At 34.9% G+C, this 16870-nt stretch overlaps 1 protein-coding gene across 4 annotated transcripts in view; it reads right to left on the reverse strand.

Annotated features, from left to right (window-relative positions):
- Positions 1 to 1855: 1855 nt before the first annotated feature.
- The window catches only part of PARG (poly(ADP-ribose) glycohydrolase), a 114585-nt gene continuing 99570 nt past the window's right edge, over positions 1856 to 16870 (reverse strand). For 2 of the 4 annotated variants that reach the window (XM_039872382.1, XM_039872385.1), the window contains 3 exons: positions 15517 to 15622; positions 3706 to 3834; positions 1856 to 3047 (listed from right to left, as the gene is read on the reverse strand). In XM_039872382.1, the coding sequence (XP_039728316.1) occupies positions 2893 to 3047; positions 3706 to 3834; positions 15517 to 15622 (390 nt within the window). In that variant the 3' untranslated portion in view covers positions 1856 to 2892. The remainder of the gene's footprint in view (positions 3048 to 3705; positions 3835 to 15516; positions 15623 to 16870) is intronic. The other 2 variants (XM_039872384.1, XM_039872383.1) reach the window with 2 other exon arrangements.

A 16870-nucleotide genomic window follows, 5' to 3' on the forward strand; every position in this document is an offset into this window, starting at 1 on the left:
GTAAACATGTTCTCTCCACCTCCCTCCCTCCTCAAAAAAATGGACATTAGTTCTCATTATGTTCCATCTGATTAAACTGTCCCAATCCCAGAATGTACTGGGACAGAGAACTAGGTAGGTTTTATTCTTGGAAAGTCTTCAACCGCAAGAGAAGTCAGTCAGTTAGATGGCCCAGTCACTAAGCCTATTCAGCATTAAGAGTTGAATCTTAGATTCTATGTTCTGGAATATTAGGCTGGGTGGTTTTCATACCTGGACCTAATGACTTGTCTACCATATGAACCATCCCTATACTTTTCGTGCAATGTTTTAAAGAACTATTCACTTAGACTTGGGGCTGGGAAACTGGGAAAGAATGTGGAGATAAAAGAAATAAATGTAACCACAAATGTTTTAACAAAGCATAGAATGGGTTAGGAAGGATAGAAAAGACTTTAGTACCAGCAGAAATAAACCCAGACATGGTTAATAAAATTATACAGGTTTCAAGTACATAATTCAATAATTCATTGTATGTATATTGCATTGGATGTTCACCACCCAGTTAAATTTCCTTCCATCACCATATATTTACCACCTTTACCCTCATCTACTTCTTCCTTTCCCCCCTTTTCTTCTAGTAACCACTAAACTGTTCTCTGTGTCTATAAGTTTTTGTCTGTTTTGTTCATTTGTTGCTTTCAGTTTTATATCTCATGAGTGAAATCATATGGTTCTCAATCTTTTCTGTCTGATTTACTTCATTCAGCATAATCTCAAGATCCATCCATTTTGTTGCAAATGGCAGTATTTCATCTCTTCTTATGGCTGAGTAATATTCCACTGTATATATGTACCAAATTTTAAGATGAGGCAATCCTTGGTTGACCTCACAGATTGCAAGGACCTTGTCAGCTTACAATCCCTTATTTTTTTATTTTTTACGCCTACAGCACCTGGTCTTCCTAAGTGATCTCCCATCCAAGTACTAACCAGAACCGACCCTGCTTAGCTTCCAAAATCAGACGGGATCAGGCTTGTTCAGCATGGCTGTAGCTATGTACCACATCTTATTAACCAATGTCACCCCAATAAATTAAAGAAAAATATGCTCAGTTGTAGGAAGCCAATGACAAAAGGCCACATACTGTGTGATTCCATTTATATAAAATGTGCAGAACAGACAAATCCATAGAGACACCAAAACAGATTAGCAGTTATAGGACTGAATGTAATGTAACTGCTAATGGGCATTTTTGGAGAGTTTAAATGTTCGAAATTAGATAGTGGTGATGGTTGCACAACTCTGAATACACACACAAAAAACAATGAATACTTTAAAAGTGTGAATTTTATGCAATGTAAATTATATTTCAATAAAGCTATTATAAAAAGTCAAAAAAAAAAAAAAAAGCCAGACACCTCAGACTTTGATGATTAAAAATCTTAGTTACTATGGTAAAGAACTTCATTAATAATTGGCTGCCTTCAGGTGCCAATTTCCATTAACTTCTCAATCTCTATACAAACAAAAAGAGTTATAGATGTTGGCCAAGCTGCCCATTTTTTTCCTGTCAATACTAATACCAGGAGTTTGGACCATCTACCAAAACTCTTTATTAATAGGATTTGACTTCCAGTAGCTTTTCCTGTTAGTCGACTATAAACTAGAACTTAAACAATATGGTTTAGGATTATTTTAGAAATATAAATAAGCTTTTATGATTAAACTCTACTCTCCATTAACAAGAATTGGTATTGGCTTTCACTTTAACCTTCAAAAGACATTATTATTTATGTTTTTTGCCAGGTTTTAAATAGACACAATTGTAAATAAAGGATTTTAAACAGAGCTCCCGATAAAGCCTAAACCTAATCATTTTCCACAACTCCAGTTTTATTCAAGTTTTATGTGCTTGCACATAGACACACTTAAAGAACATATATTTACATATGTAAAATATAGATATGGGAATTTCTGAAAATGATTATTAATGAAAATTTATTAACTATATAACCTTTGAATACCAGATAAACTTCAACATGTACAAATCAGCACTAAGTTCCCAGTTCTTAAACTCTGGTTATATGAATATGCCTCAAGCACCAAGGAAGAAATAATGATCCTAATTTAAAAAGAAAAAAAAAAATTCCAAGAAACCAAAACCTTATAACTCTTTTTGAATTTTAACACTTTGGGAAAGTCTCTTTTATTCCACATTTCCTTCCATCTTGTCAGTTTCTAAAAACATTCTCAATGAAAAAAGGCAGACAACCCATAACAGATAAAGGTGATGTCTCAAAAGAACTATTTCTGGAAATTATTCTGTTAAAATACAAAACTGTTCTAACCTAGGAGATTTGCATTATGTAACATGTTTGAGAAAAAAAAACCAACTCAATTTTCAAAATTCAAAAACTCAAACGATGCAATCATAACAGAGTTGGCGCTGAAAGGCTCACAGGGAGATCATTAGCAAACCTAGTTGAAGAGATTCTTGGATTTCAACTTCTTCCCTGGCATCAACGGCATCTGCTTGCTGCAGAGGCAATTTATATAACTTTATGGCATCAAAAAAGAGACCTGACAGGCTGAGCACAACCTTTTTCATGGAGTTTCATAAGAAAGCTGATGTTCAACCAAAGAAAGAACCAAAGAATAAAGATGGAAATAGAAAAAGAAAAAAAAAAAAACACAGGAAAAAATATATCTAAGCCTATGTAAGTCAGGATGGAGGGGGCTTAGATGTACAAACTGACAACTGCATATGTGTGGAAGGGACTGTATCCTTGCATACAAGTGTGGATTAAATACACATTTATATTAAGTTAAGTCAGTTCATATATCGCATCTAACAATTTAAACAGGATGTTTCTGCTAAGAGGTGAAAGGAGTTCTATTCATTCTGCTCCTCAGGCCCCAGTCCTTTGTCCTGGCTGGCTGGTAGTCTCCTCACAGGACTCAACAGCATGGTATATGAATGGGTAAAGCTTGATGTCTGGTCCAGGAGTGGAACAGTTTCTGCATTCTTCATTGTAATATCGTAGCAACAGCTTATATACTTCTCCTGGAGAGTAAAAGGCCAGACCAATTTGCACATTTAGGAATACAGATGGATAAAACCTTACACTAAGGAGTACTCAGTTTAATCTCCTAAATAACATATGCTTAAATTTGACTTCTGAAAATAGAGCAGGAATTTCACATGCCTGGAAGGCTTTCCCCAAAAAGGTAAATTTTAAAAAATACCTTGAAAAAACTACTCATTAACTCATGATTAAAACAAGCTATACACAGTACATCATCCATGCATCTTTTTGGGAGTTTGTGGCACCTCTAATTCTACATTCAGCTCCCACAGTAGCAAGGCCTTTCATGTCCAACCAAAATACACTAGATAAGCATGCTGGCATGTCTGAGAAATATGACTCAGAGTGATGTCTCTGAAGTTTGAATTTACCCTCCTTACGCCTTCCCTCTTTCAGATTTCTATATACAAACATAAAAAGTTCGGTTTATTGGCCTTACTTTAATAAGCCAACATACTCTTTCAAAGACTGTGGATGACACTTTCCCAGAAAAAGTGATTCTACAAATGTTGCCTCTCTAAGACTTTGTCCCCTATCCTCAAAAATCATACTTTCATTTTTTCTTATTCACTGTGCTCCATCCAGATTTAGCAGGTGTTCCTTCTGCTAAATCCATCAAGACTATCTTCTACTTACCAATAGTCAGTTTCCTTTCAGTAAGGAAAGTGTGCATGCTGTAAATATCTCTCATCAGTTCCGAGTCCCCAAAGGTGAAATAAACCACATCTCGTTCAGCTTCAGCAGCTGCCAGTATCTGTATTAAGGCTGTAGCAAAGAGAGAAAAAAACACAGCTATATTATGACACTTTTCATCAAAACACCTTTAGTTCCTTCAGCCAGCTAAATTATAGCTGGTACACCACAGCTTTAATCCTACATTAAAGATTTATAAAACCTAATATATACATTATTAGAAATGCCAAATACAGGATGAGTATAAATTATCTAGTTATATGACTTTTCAGATATACTGCTGAGACTATCATTAACCCACAGAATTCCCACTCAAGCACCTTTGTAGGAAAACAAACAAAGGAAGGTGCTTTAGTGGTAGTACAGTCAAGGCACTAAGGTGGTATTTTCTTGCTTATATTAATCTGGAACTAAAATTTTTGTGTTTGCTTGCTTGATTTAATCATTTTATCTTATTATGTAGTCACTGGTCTTTTGTATCACAGGAGTCTCTGTGACTTTCCCTGACCAAGGTACTTATGGGGTTCTAATGGTCTCATTAAAACCTATGGCAATGAGAAAACTCAAAGTGGGTTAGACAGCACACCCTCATCCCTCCTGCACTCCCTTCTCTACCTAATCACTGCAGCATGGAATGAATGCTACTGAAAACACTGGACAGTAACTCTGGTGTGCTAGAATGGGAAAATCATTTAGAATCACTGTCCCCAGGAATCTAAGTTACAAATCACTGAGCCTCAAGTTACGTTTCCAAAAATTAAGTTCCTTTATAATCTTCACCTCAATAGACAAAATTTATTTAACAAAACTGAACATAGGTACAATAAATGCCCTTTTGCTAGATATATCTTTTTCCTTGATAAAAACAGGGGTAGTAGTCTAAATCAGGATAAGTTTTGTATAGTTTTGATTTTTGAGAGGATGTTAATATTCTACATATTCAAAAATAAAATTAAAACAATAAAAATGGAAATGGGAAGGAACCTACAATTGAAAATAAACTAAAACAAATGAGCCCCGTTTTATTTTAAAATAGTAACATAAAAACACTGAAGGGGAAGGAAAAAGGAAAGGATGAAAGAAAGTAACTTATGAACACAACATTTGACTAATACACCCTAAGTCTTTGGCAAGAAGGAAAGAATTACAAACAAATCCCCGACCCTTTTTGCTAGGTTTGCTTACCAAAGCAATTCTGAAAGTATTTTTAGATATCTTTCAGGATTGAGCAAATGAGGCAATGTATTGATATTGTTGGGAGCTGGGGTTCGCTCTATGGGAGGACACACAAATATGGAACAGGGAAAGACAAAAAAATAACTCGAGGGGACATACTGAAATGGAAGACACTGATGTATACTCATGACATCTAAAATCTGTGTGTGTTTGTGTGTGTGTGTGTGTGTGTGTGTGTGACAGAGAGAGAGAGAAGAGAGAGAATGAGAGCGAGCGAGCTCTAAAGAACAGATTTTGTAGTTCTGTGTGCTGAAAAAAAACAAAAAAGAAGAGACATCCCAGTAGCAATGAACACACCTTGTGCCCAGATCTTGGTATCTAATACTATTTCCCTTAAAAGGAACTGGAATTCAGGGAGATGCCTGATTCCATGGTTTGGACAGGATGGGTACAAGACAAGCCCAAAATATTCTGCAATACCAGAGGGTAAAAAAATGCTAAAAGAAAAAAAAAGATGGGGGTAAAATTGATGGGAGCTTGTCACAAGGCTACAGAAGCCAATTTGCAGAAGATTCTACTAGCCAAAACTGGACAAGCTAAGTACCAAAATATTAAGTAAAATAATAAGTTACGAACCATTGAAAAAATATGAATTTCTGAATCTACACCAATAATACATAGTAAATAAATAGAGGAGAGGAAGGAGGGCTCTTTGTTCACAGAAAAAAGCCAAAAACTAACCAGGAATTGTGGAGGAAGTGTGAGAACGAGATAATTCTCTTTTTGTAACCATCATGGTAAAGATTGAATCAGGCAAAAATCATTAAAGCATGCTAAATCTAGGTGACACTTTGCAAGTGTCTTCCCATAGACTACTTATTAGCTACAAGAAAGGAAAAAACTCACTGTCTATACAGTGGAGAGATCAGACAACGCCTTGACTGGGTGATCAAAATTAACATCACCAATGGGGTCAGATGGTCATCAAGTGCCTTTAAACACTATCACCCAAATAGTGCTCTAACCAACAATGCATAATCTCAACCTAATTATGAAGAAACAGCAGACAAACTCAAAGAACATTGTATTCTTCAAACATGTTGATGTTATAAAAGACAAAGAATGGCTGTGGAAATACTCTAGATTCAAAAGGAGGCTAAAAGACATGACAATTAAATGCAAAACCTGATTCTAGACCTGGTACTGGAGGGCAAAAGGGCTATAAATGGTTTTATTAAGGCACCTGACAAAATTGGAACATAGATTATAAGAGTAGATAAAAATATTCTATCGATGTATAATTATGAACATAATAACTATAATGCGTTTGTTGTATAAGAAAATATTTTGTTTTTAAGAAACATTGAAGTATGTAGGAAAAAGGGCATAATGTTATAACTTAAGCTCAAATGGTTCAGAAAAAAATTGTATGTATATAGATACAGTCTATGTACATACACAGAGGTGTTAATTTTACTTTTTGTAACTTTTATAAATTTGAAATTATTTGCAAATAAAGTTTTTAAAATTATGTAGAAAGGAAAAATATTTTTAAATTTAACTAGTAAATTTGACATGGTTGAGCATCCCCAGGTTTGAGAAAGAATCTAAGACATTATACTACATGTGAGATCCTAAAATACCAAAGTATGTCCTAATTTCCAAACTAATATTTATTGAGTACCCACAACATGTGAAGTGCCATGACTAGGCCTCATTAATCTCAGAGTATTGAAAGTAATTAATCTCAAAATAGAGATATTTTAATTAAAACTGCTCAACCAACTTATGTATATATTAAAGTTTCAGTACACTAAATTTCAAAAGGTTCCTAATTAACCTAAACTACACATAAAAATGAAAACGAATGAATCGTCGCTTACCTCTACCAATCTTTTAGTGTGAATGAAAATTTGACTTTAAGTCAAATTTCCTATTTATAAAAGGGGAGGGGACCCAAGAAATGTCCTTATAGTCCTACTTCCTCCTCATATATAGAAATACTAGATAACTGGTCATTTGCAATTTAAAAATGAAATATTAATAAAAACATTTAAAATTTATCTCCCAATTTATTTTTTAAATGCTTCCCAGGCCATTTTGTCCTTGTGGATAGGCTCTTAGAGCTAAGCTTGACAGAGCTAGCAAAAAGAGGCTAGATCCTAATAAGAGAAACCATAAGAAATGATTTCATATCTATTTCTGTTTGAATACACACTGTAACATAAGCATATTGGAACTGGAGACAGGAGTCCTAGTTCAGTGCTCACCCTTCTGCTAGCTATCTAGCTCTATGACTAGCCAAGTCACTTAACTCTCTTTCCGAATTTCCCCCAGCTATGCAATGAAGTTCAATCGGATCCCTAAAGACTCTTTCAGAGTATAGAATTCCATAATCTCTGCTATAATTTTTCCCCTTGCATTGGCTATTAGACTATAAATACACAAATGAAATTTTCAGAAATATATATTAATCTTAAACCTAGATACATCAGTAATCACTTACACAAGATCATTTTAAACAGAACTGAATTCAGACTTCACTATCTACATCTCCAAGACCTTTGTAAATCTAGAGAATTGTGTCTCACGACTTAAGTGAACTCTCTTGTATCATAAATCTAATAGGTAGTGTGGACTGACTCCAAGTATAATATAAAAGTATCAAATTCTAACATCAAACACAACTAGGTGCCAAAATAATCACTTAAATTAACCTGCAGGGAGCTTGGCTTTAATTTTCTTTCTGGCATCAACGTTAAGCTATGAAAAAAATTCAAATAAATATGAATAACATCAAAAAACAATTCATAGTGTCTTCCTGCAACAGATGAATAAAAAAAATTAGTAAAATGATGGATACACCACAGGTGTGGTTTAAGACCATTAGCATATAAAATTAATAACAAATGCTAATATGGCATGCTTAACAGTTCTAGTAACTTTATAAGCACAAACTCAAGATTTATGATTAACTCACTTAATCCTTAGAGAAATTGAATATTAGTATTATCTCAATTTTGAAAATAAGGAAATATAGGCACCAAAGGAGTAATTTGTCTATAGCACAGAGCCAGAAAACTGTGGAGCTGAGATTCAAACCCTGGCAGTCTGAATGAAGGACTTGCACTCTCACTCACTATGCTGTAAAGCTGACATGCTAAGTCAACCTGTTCTATTCCAAGCAAATTTACCATATGCCAGTCAGATGAACTGCCTCAAATTTTTTATTTACATTATTTAAATGCATGCTGGCAAGCAGGCTAAAATAGTATAGATTTGAAAGTACTACTGAAGTCTTTCTAATGACATCCAACATGTTTTCGGAGCTCTCATGCCCCCATTATCCTGAAAGCACAAGCACTACTACCAGCCCCAAAAGCTTTTAGTTCACTCTTCAGGGCCAATTCTTATTCCCTAATTGTCTTGTCCTCTGGCTTCTGTTTTTAATATTGACACCACTTGCCTCCCCCAGTACCCCCCAACCTCCCAGCAGATATTACCAAAGGCTCAATCTTTGGTCCTTTCATCTGCTTTAATTGTTTCCTCCCTACAAGAATTCAACCACAATCTCTAGAATGTCAATTCTCAAATCTTCATCCAGATACAGTTTGTGGTCAATAAAGATTAAATAGCAAGAGCACATAAACTGGGCTCTTGGGGATTAATCCTGGTTTGAATCCTAGCAGTGCCACTTGATATTCCTGTAATCCCAGGCTAGTTACTTATCTCTGTATGTCTCAGTTATCCCATCTATAAAGGTAAAAATAACACCTACCTAACAGGCTGTTATAAGCTAATACATGTAAGGAAAAACATTTCGTATAATCCCTACAACACAGACTGCAATTGAACATGTTTAACAACATATATTGGTTTGTGAGGAAGATAGGCCAAGTTTAAATGTTGGTTCTGACACTTAGTAAGTGGTTCTCTTTGGGCAGGTTTATTAGCCTCTATACAAACCTTGGTCTCTTCATCTTAAAAATGAGGCTATAAACTGCAGAGTAATTATGCAAACTAAAGAAGAGAATGTGGCATTTCTTACACATGGCTGAACACCAGCAACTCCCAGAGTTAAAAAAATTCCCAAAGCCCTTTCCCAGATCCACTAATTCAGTGGCATCTCCAAGGTGCTGATAACCATTCCACTTACTCCAGACACTTTGAATGCACTAACATACAAGACTCCATTCTAGGCACTGGGCCCTACTGACGAGAACAAAGCAGAAATGTTAAGGAAGGGATATTTTACTTAAGTGTGTAGGAGCAAGGCTGAGAAAAATAGAGACTGTTCTGACAGAAGGAAGCAAAGGGAAGAGGAACCTGTGGCAGACAAATTGGGGTAACCTTGCCCAATAATTCTATTCCTCTACCTTCTATTTTTTTGAGTCACCCTTTTCCTACTTCCACAACCAGACTTTCCACAAACCCCAAAACCAAAGTGATAGGCTAAGACAACTAAGGCAAGGTAGAAAATGATTTATTAGCATTGTCCGGGCTCATATCTTTTCTAGAACAATGGTTTTTCTGGAGTTTAGCTATCTTGACTCCAAAATAGCAAAATAACTAGTGAAGACATCATTTAGGTTTGATATAAATGGGCCATAAGGTATAAAAGAAAGCTAATTTATAAATAAATTTCTATGATCTCAGAAAACTTTTTGTTGAATGTGAATATGTAATAAAAACCAACTGGAAATCTTCTTGATCTCATTAGGAGATGTATCCAGTCTTTACTGACTCCTGGGCTACAACAATTTGGTCCAAGTGATGGGAAAGTGATCTAAGTTAGTCAAATTAGAGTATTTCCATAGAAGTTTTAAACAAAGGAGTCTTGGTGTACACTTAGGGCAGAAGCCCACACCACTGTCTCTACGGAGATGAGATGAATAAAGTTGCGAAAAACAAACCCAAACCAAAACAAAACAAAAAACTCAAAACCAAAAAAACACTGCTTCTACCTTAACAATGAGAAAAGGCAAAGTGATCTACGGAATCATAACTTTTCTTGAGTCTACCAGGGAACTGAGTTTGCAAGGCAACTTTGGCATGACAAGCCCCTCCAAGAGATGAAACACAGGTACTATTATCTTCGAAAGAGCACAGGAGAAAGAGGTGGCCACCATACAAATGGGTGAGAATAAATTAACTAAAACTAACAACATTTTAAAAGCCAAGTGTGGACTAGGGGGTCACTTTGGAATAGCTAGGACCCCAGAAATAAGGAGAGTTCACAATCACTCAAAAGTTTTTCCATGGGCCTCCACAGAGTGCTCAGAAAGATGGAAGGTCAGGCAGGAGGACAGAGAGAGACCCTTTTTAATCCTGGTGTGCAGGAGGTAACTGGCTGCTGCTAGTGGACAGGCACCAAGCTCTTCCCTCTTCCTCATGTCTCTTCTATCCTACCTTTTGGCTCCTAGGCCCATTGGTTGCCTGGGGAAGAAAGTTGTTAATAATATCTGTTGTATGAATGAATGTATGGAAAATATTCTGTGAATAGCTATAAGTATAATACACAATGAAAGCAATTCAAAATTAAATTGTTATAAATTTTACAACTCATGCACAATTAGGCAACAAGCATATTAAAAATATTTAGCCTTATTTCTAAAGAAATACAAGTTTATGGATTTACACATTCCCATAATTTCTCCCTTCATAATTTTTTTAAAACTATCCTCCCTTCCTTCTTTCTCTTATAAGGTAAGGATAGCAGCTGATAGCATCAGAAGAATCTTTAAGAAAAAGTTGGCCAGTAGAGAAAAAGTTAATATTGGCCCTGTGTTTATCTTCTCTCAGAGGGTTTTAGTTGTCCAACATTTTATCATCTATCAATACTCTGACTTGGACCATAGCCTCTGATTCTTCTTTATGCAACTGCTCTATCTCCTTAATAGTGGTTCATTAGCAAACATCTTTCTTGGTGCTTTCTTCTCTTCGAAATTAATCTAGGATTTAAGTGCCCCCTTGCACACGTCTGCAATGTGACTAACAAGAAGGTAGTCTTATAAAAGAGGGGCTTATACCAGTCGGATGGCTGACATTTTTAACTCATTTTTTAAAAAAATTCAATTTATTGAGGTGACATTGGTTAATAAAATTATATAGGTTTCAAGTGTACAATTCGATAATGTGTCATATGTATACTGCATTGTATGTTCACCACCTAAAGTTAAATTTCCTTTTGTCACCGTATATTTAACCCCTTTACTCTTTTCTACCACCTCCCTTCCCCCTTTTCCCTCTGAACCACTAAACTGTTGTCTGTGTCCATGAGTTTGTTCATCCGGTCCATTTGTTACTTTTCGTTTTACATCCCATATATGAGTGAAATCATATGGTTCTCAACTGTTTCTGCCTGACTTATTTTGCTTAGCATGATAATCTCAAGATCCATCCATGTTGTGGCAAATGGTAGTATTTCATTTTGTCTTATGGCTGAATAATATTTCATTGTATATACATATCACATCTTCTTTATTCAATTATCTATCAAAGGGCATTTTGGTTGTTTCTATGTCTTGGCCACTGTGAATAATGCTGCAAGGAACATCTGGGTATATATACTTTTATGGATAAGTGTTCTCAAGTTTTTTGTGTAGACACCCAGAAAAAAGATTGCTGGGTCATAAGATAATTCTATATTTAATTTTTTGAGGAAGCTCCATACTGTTTTCCATAGTGGCTGTACCAATTTACATTCTCACCAGCAGTGTTTGAGGGTTCCTTTTTCTCCACCGCTCCAACACTTTTTATTATTTGTCCTGTTGATGCCAGCTATTCTAATAGGTGTGACATGGTATCTCATTGTGGTTTTGATTTGCATTTCCCTAATAGCTAGTGAAATTGAGCATCGTTTCATATGTCCATTTATGTCTTCTTGTGAGAAGTGTCTGTTCAGGTGCTCTGACTGCTTTTTAATTAAATAGTTTGGTTTTTTAATTGTTGAGTTATATGAGTTCTTTGTATAATTTGGATATTGGCTCCTTATCGGAAGCTGCAAATATCTTCTCCTATTCAGCTGGTTGCCTCTTTTGTTTGCTGATGGTTTCTTTTGCTGTGCAGAAGCTTTTTAATTTGATATAGTCCTATTCGTTTATTTTTGTTTTTATTTCCCTTGCCTTTGAGGTCAAATTCACAAAAGCCTCTCTAAACCCAAGGACATGTAAAAAATTGAGATATGACATATTAATGTTATATTAGTTTTTGGTGTAAAACATAATGATTTGATATTTGAATATACTGAGAAATGACGACCACAATAAGTCTAGTTAGCATCCATCACCATGCATAGTTACAAAATTTTTTTTCTTGTAATGAGAACTTTTAATGTCTACTCTTATCAACTTTCAAATATACAATATGGTATTATTAACTATAGTTGCCATGCTGTACATTACATCCCCATGATTCATTCATTTTATAACTGGAAATGAATGACTCCCTTCACCAGTTTCACCCCAACCTCCAACCCCTGGCAACCACCAATCTGTTCTTTGTATCTACATGTTTGGTGTTTTATTTATTTTTTTTAGCTTCCAAATGTAAGTAAGACTATATAGTATTTGTCTTTCTATGTCTTACTCATTTTACTTGGCACAATGCTCTCAATGTCTATGTTGTCAGAAAATTTTTTGATTTTAACAAAAACAATGTATACTCACAACAGAAAAATACAGATTAAAAAGAAAATAAAGAACATCTATATCCCTCGCCTCAAGACAACCACAATTGACCTTTGCACATAAACAGATAAACATAGAAAATCTTAAATATGTGTATAATATTTTATACTCATAATTTAATTTTTAAAAGGCTTATATTACATATATTGTGTATTTCCCCCCAATTTGGCAGATTCCAAAAACATCCTTCCATATCAGCAGTTATATTTCTGTAATAGTTAATAATAATGCCTGCATAATATTTCATTACATAGATATACCATAACTTCTTTCTTTTTAAAATCACTTTTAGTAAACAATCCCCACCCAAGGACATTATGACTGCTCACAATTTTTATGATTATTCAAGCAAATAAAGAGGACAAAATGGTCAAAAGTCATTCCAAAGTTTAAATCTCGATAATTAAGAAAATGAATTATACAATGAAAATTTTTGTACCATGCTTGTTAGTCACCAGAGGAAGCAAAGCTGCAGTCTAAATTCTGTACCATAAAGAAAAGAAATGAAATAAACACATTTATAAAGCTTCTCAAATTGTCCATCATAAATGACCAAGGCTTATGGCAGACCTGGTTTCTAGACTGATGACATGAATGTACTCTTACTTAAGAGAAAACAGAAAAAAGTGTCTGTCACAAGATCAGTAAGTCCAGAGTGAAAAACAGGTTTCTTCAAACAAATTCAGGATGACAAAGAATTTCATAAAATGAAAACCAGAAATCCCTTTTCTATAGACTTTCAAAACACTGAAAATAGATGCAGTTTTTGTTTTTTAATATGAAGAAAATGTGGATGAAAGTCTTTAGAATGAAGAAACAGGAAAGATTTTTGAAGCATACCACAAAAATGTGAACACATAAAAATTAATACCATATGACAACAACCCAACAGGCTGAAATAAATGAAAAAACTGAGAAAAATATCTGCAACATGTGACAGTTAAATAATTAATATTCCTTAATATACAAAGAATTATTACCAGCCAATGAAAAATCGAAACAACTCCCTAAGAGCTAAATGGGCAGAAGATGTGAAAAAACAATTCACAAAACAAATAAAAATGGTGAATAAACATATAAAAATTATTGAACCTCAGAGAAATTAAAAAGAACGACAATCCCTTCTTTGTGAGGTTGCCTGTGCAAGGAAGACAACAGAATTCGAGACAGTCTTTCAGAAGGACAATTTGCAACAAGTTATCAAAATATAAAGTATATATATCCTTTGAATCATTAATCTTACTTCTAGTAATTAATCCTAAGGAAACGATTATATATAACATAATTATATACTCTAGTATTGCTTAAAATATAAAGAAAATAAATCAATTATCTATGAATAGAGAATCAGTAAAATAAATTATGGTATATAGGTACATAAAACAGAAAAGCATGTAGCTATTTAAACATGTCAACAGTAGATCTGCACTTGTTGATGAAAGCCATCCATGAGACTACGGTTTTCAAAGTGAGGAAGTTATGGCATAGAATATATGGTGTTATTCTATTAATGTCAAATGGTTACACAGATTGTGACATAGAAATATCTGAAAAGACAGTCACTAGAAAGTTAACAGTGAATTCTGGTGATTTTCACATACTTAATGATAACTTTCTGGATTTAAAATATAATGATGTGTGATTTTTACAAAAATAAGACTCATAAATTATGACAGACTCAACTGTTCTATTTTCAACATGATGGAATTTATTTATATCTAGTTTGGCTACCAAGGCCAGCTGCCTCTTTTACGCTTGCTTTGTTTTCTTGTTACGCTGATAAGTGTAATATAACAAAGAATTTGTCTGGTCTTAGTCCTGGGTTCCTGGCAGAAGCTTCAAAAACTCTTGGAATTTCCTGAGTGAGTGTCTTTATTATGCTAATGAGGTGACTCCTGGTAGGCCCCTCGATAATTTCAGCATTCAGATTTTTAGCTATTGACCTCCAGGGAGTGAAGGGAAGCCTGGAAATTAAGTTCAGTGATGTGGCCAACAATCCAATGATGCCTATGCACAAAGTCTTAACAAAAACTTTGGACACAAAAGGTCAAACAATCCAATGACTGTGTACGAAGTCCCAATAAAAACTCTGGACACCAAAGGTCAGTGGAGCTTCCTGGTTGGCAAACACATTGATGTGCTGTGAGAGTGACTGACCTGACATCACCAGGAGAGGGCGTGGATGCTTTGTAGTAGCTCTCAGATCTCACCCTATGTGTACCTTTATAATAAAATTGTAATAGCACCTTCCTGAGTTCTGTGAAATCACTTCAGTAAATTATCACACCTGAGGGGGATCATGGGAACTTGCCAAATTGGTAGCCAGTTGGTCAGATGCATGGGTGGCCGGGGGTAACACCTACCTCGACCCTAGACTTTTGGCTAGAGCCTGAAATAGGGGCAATCTTGTGGAGGACTCTGCCTTTAACCTGTGAGGTATATGCTAACTCTAGGCAGTTAGTATCAGGATTGTATTGCAGCACACCCAGTTTGTGTCAGACCTGTAACCATCCTAAGATATAATACTATTTTCTATAACTGATAATTTTGAGAGTAGAGCAAATGTCATAATCTAGTAAATGGCCTATAGCTTTGTTGATAAGGTTTTGTGATTTTTTAATAACATAAACAATAAAATTCAAGAAATGTTTATCCTTGGGTACCTAAATACTGAATAGAGAGGGAAGAGTGACCTCTGATGGGAAATAGCAAATAAAAATAAGAATTCCTTTAAACACTGTAAGAAAAAGAGGATGGTGTCAAGTATTCTTTTTCTCTTATCTTAGATCTTTGTGGTTTCTTACGATAAAATATTAGAATTCCAGTTTGAAGGACTAACCTTTCCTCCAAATCAGAATGCTATTATCCTTATAACAATTTATCCACTCACCTTTTAATCTAGCATCACCCCCAAAGGCACCACAGCCCCAGTTTCCTGTGGCCACTGCAGAAAGATTCTCTGAAGAAACTCCAGGACGGAGAAATCCACAGTAAGCCTGCAGGATGAAAGAAATATCAAAGCACATAAGTGACTAGACATTAACAGGCGTTTTGACTGATGTACTTGGATCACTATCTATTATCAAGCTTATGTTATCTTTCCTTTCTTTCTTAGGGGCCAAAGTAGAGGGGAGGAAATAGAAAATTGTGGGATTATACATGGAGGAAAGTAAGAAATGATCAATTCTAATATTTATTTGCTTTGATGCTGGTCAAATCAAAGCTCTTAAACCAATTCTTTTTCTGATTCAGATATAAAAATGGAGATCTCAGATATATTTCAAGAACTGATAGTACCACAATTACAAACTACCAGGAACTACCTAACTAACGGGAGGAAAGACACTTAAGACACTGTTTTATTAGAATGCTTCTGATCACCATTTTTTCATTAAGGTAAAGAATTATTACTATTATGCTTCCTCAGCACTCGCTCTCTGAATTATTGGGACTAGATCAATAACTGGGATTAGATTTTAAATGTGCTTCCTGCCACTAAAATGCTTACTAATGAGCAAGCAATTATATACAAAAGGGATTCCTACGCCTAGTTACAAAATAACCTTAGGATCCCTTCCAGCTCCAAGATTTTCTAGTTTCACAGCTCTGTTTTACAGAATATTTAAAAATTTGCCTGTAACCTGAGAAAATAACAATATATCCCAAGGATGCTAAGTATTAATTACATGAACAGTTCATTTTGTATACGAGAAGACTGCAGTTTAAGGCCCCAGAGTTTCTGATTTCCATTTCTTTGTTATCAGCCTAGTTGGTTTTTCTGCCTCCTAGGGGTTTTTAGTTTTTTTAAAACTATCAGACTATATTTAGAAGTTGAATATAATAGCAAAGCAAATCTCCCCTTGGCTCTCTCAAGTACAACGAGAAGCCTAAAATATAGCTTATGAATAACAGTAAATAAAATAAAAAGAATGATCTGTGACAAATGTTCCCAAGGAAAAAGCAAGAATAAAGATGCTCTATGAAACCCACACAGAAATATAGCAAATTGCTCTCTGAAGTTTCCACAAAGGTATAAAAAATTTATACATTGTCTGGGTAAATTAACAAGGCTATTCCTTCCACCCTCTCCTAGGCTGTAAATCTTGACAGATATTAATTACAAGTTGCTACCAGACCATTACTCACAAATTACATGTATAACCAGATGTAGGAAGCTTCTGAAAAACTCTTTCAGGTAAAAAATATCAATGACCTCAACTTTTTTAGCAGGTTCTTGAAAGATA

The sequence above is a fragment of the Pteropus medius genome, unplaced genomic scaffold, assembly GCF_902729225.1.
Source record: "Pteropus medius unplaced genomic scaffold, Ma_sr-lr_union100, whole genome shotgun sequence".
Classification (NCBI taxonomy): domain Eukaryota; kingdom Metazoa; phylum Chordata; class Mammalia; order Chiroptera; family Pteropodidae; genus Pteropus; species Pteropus medius.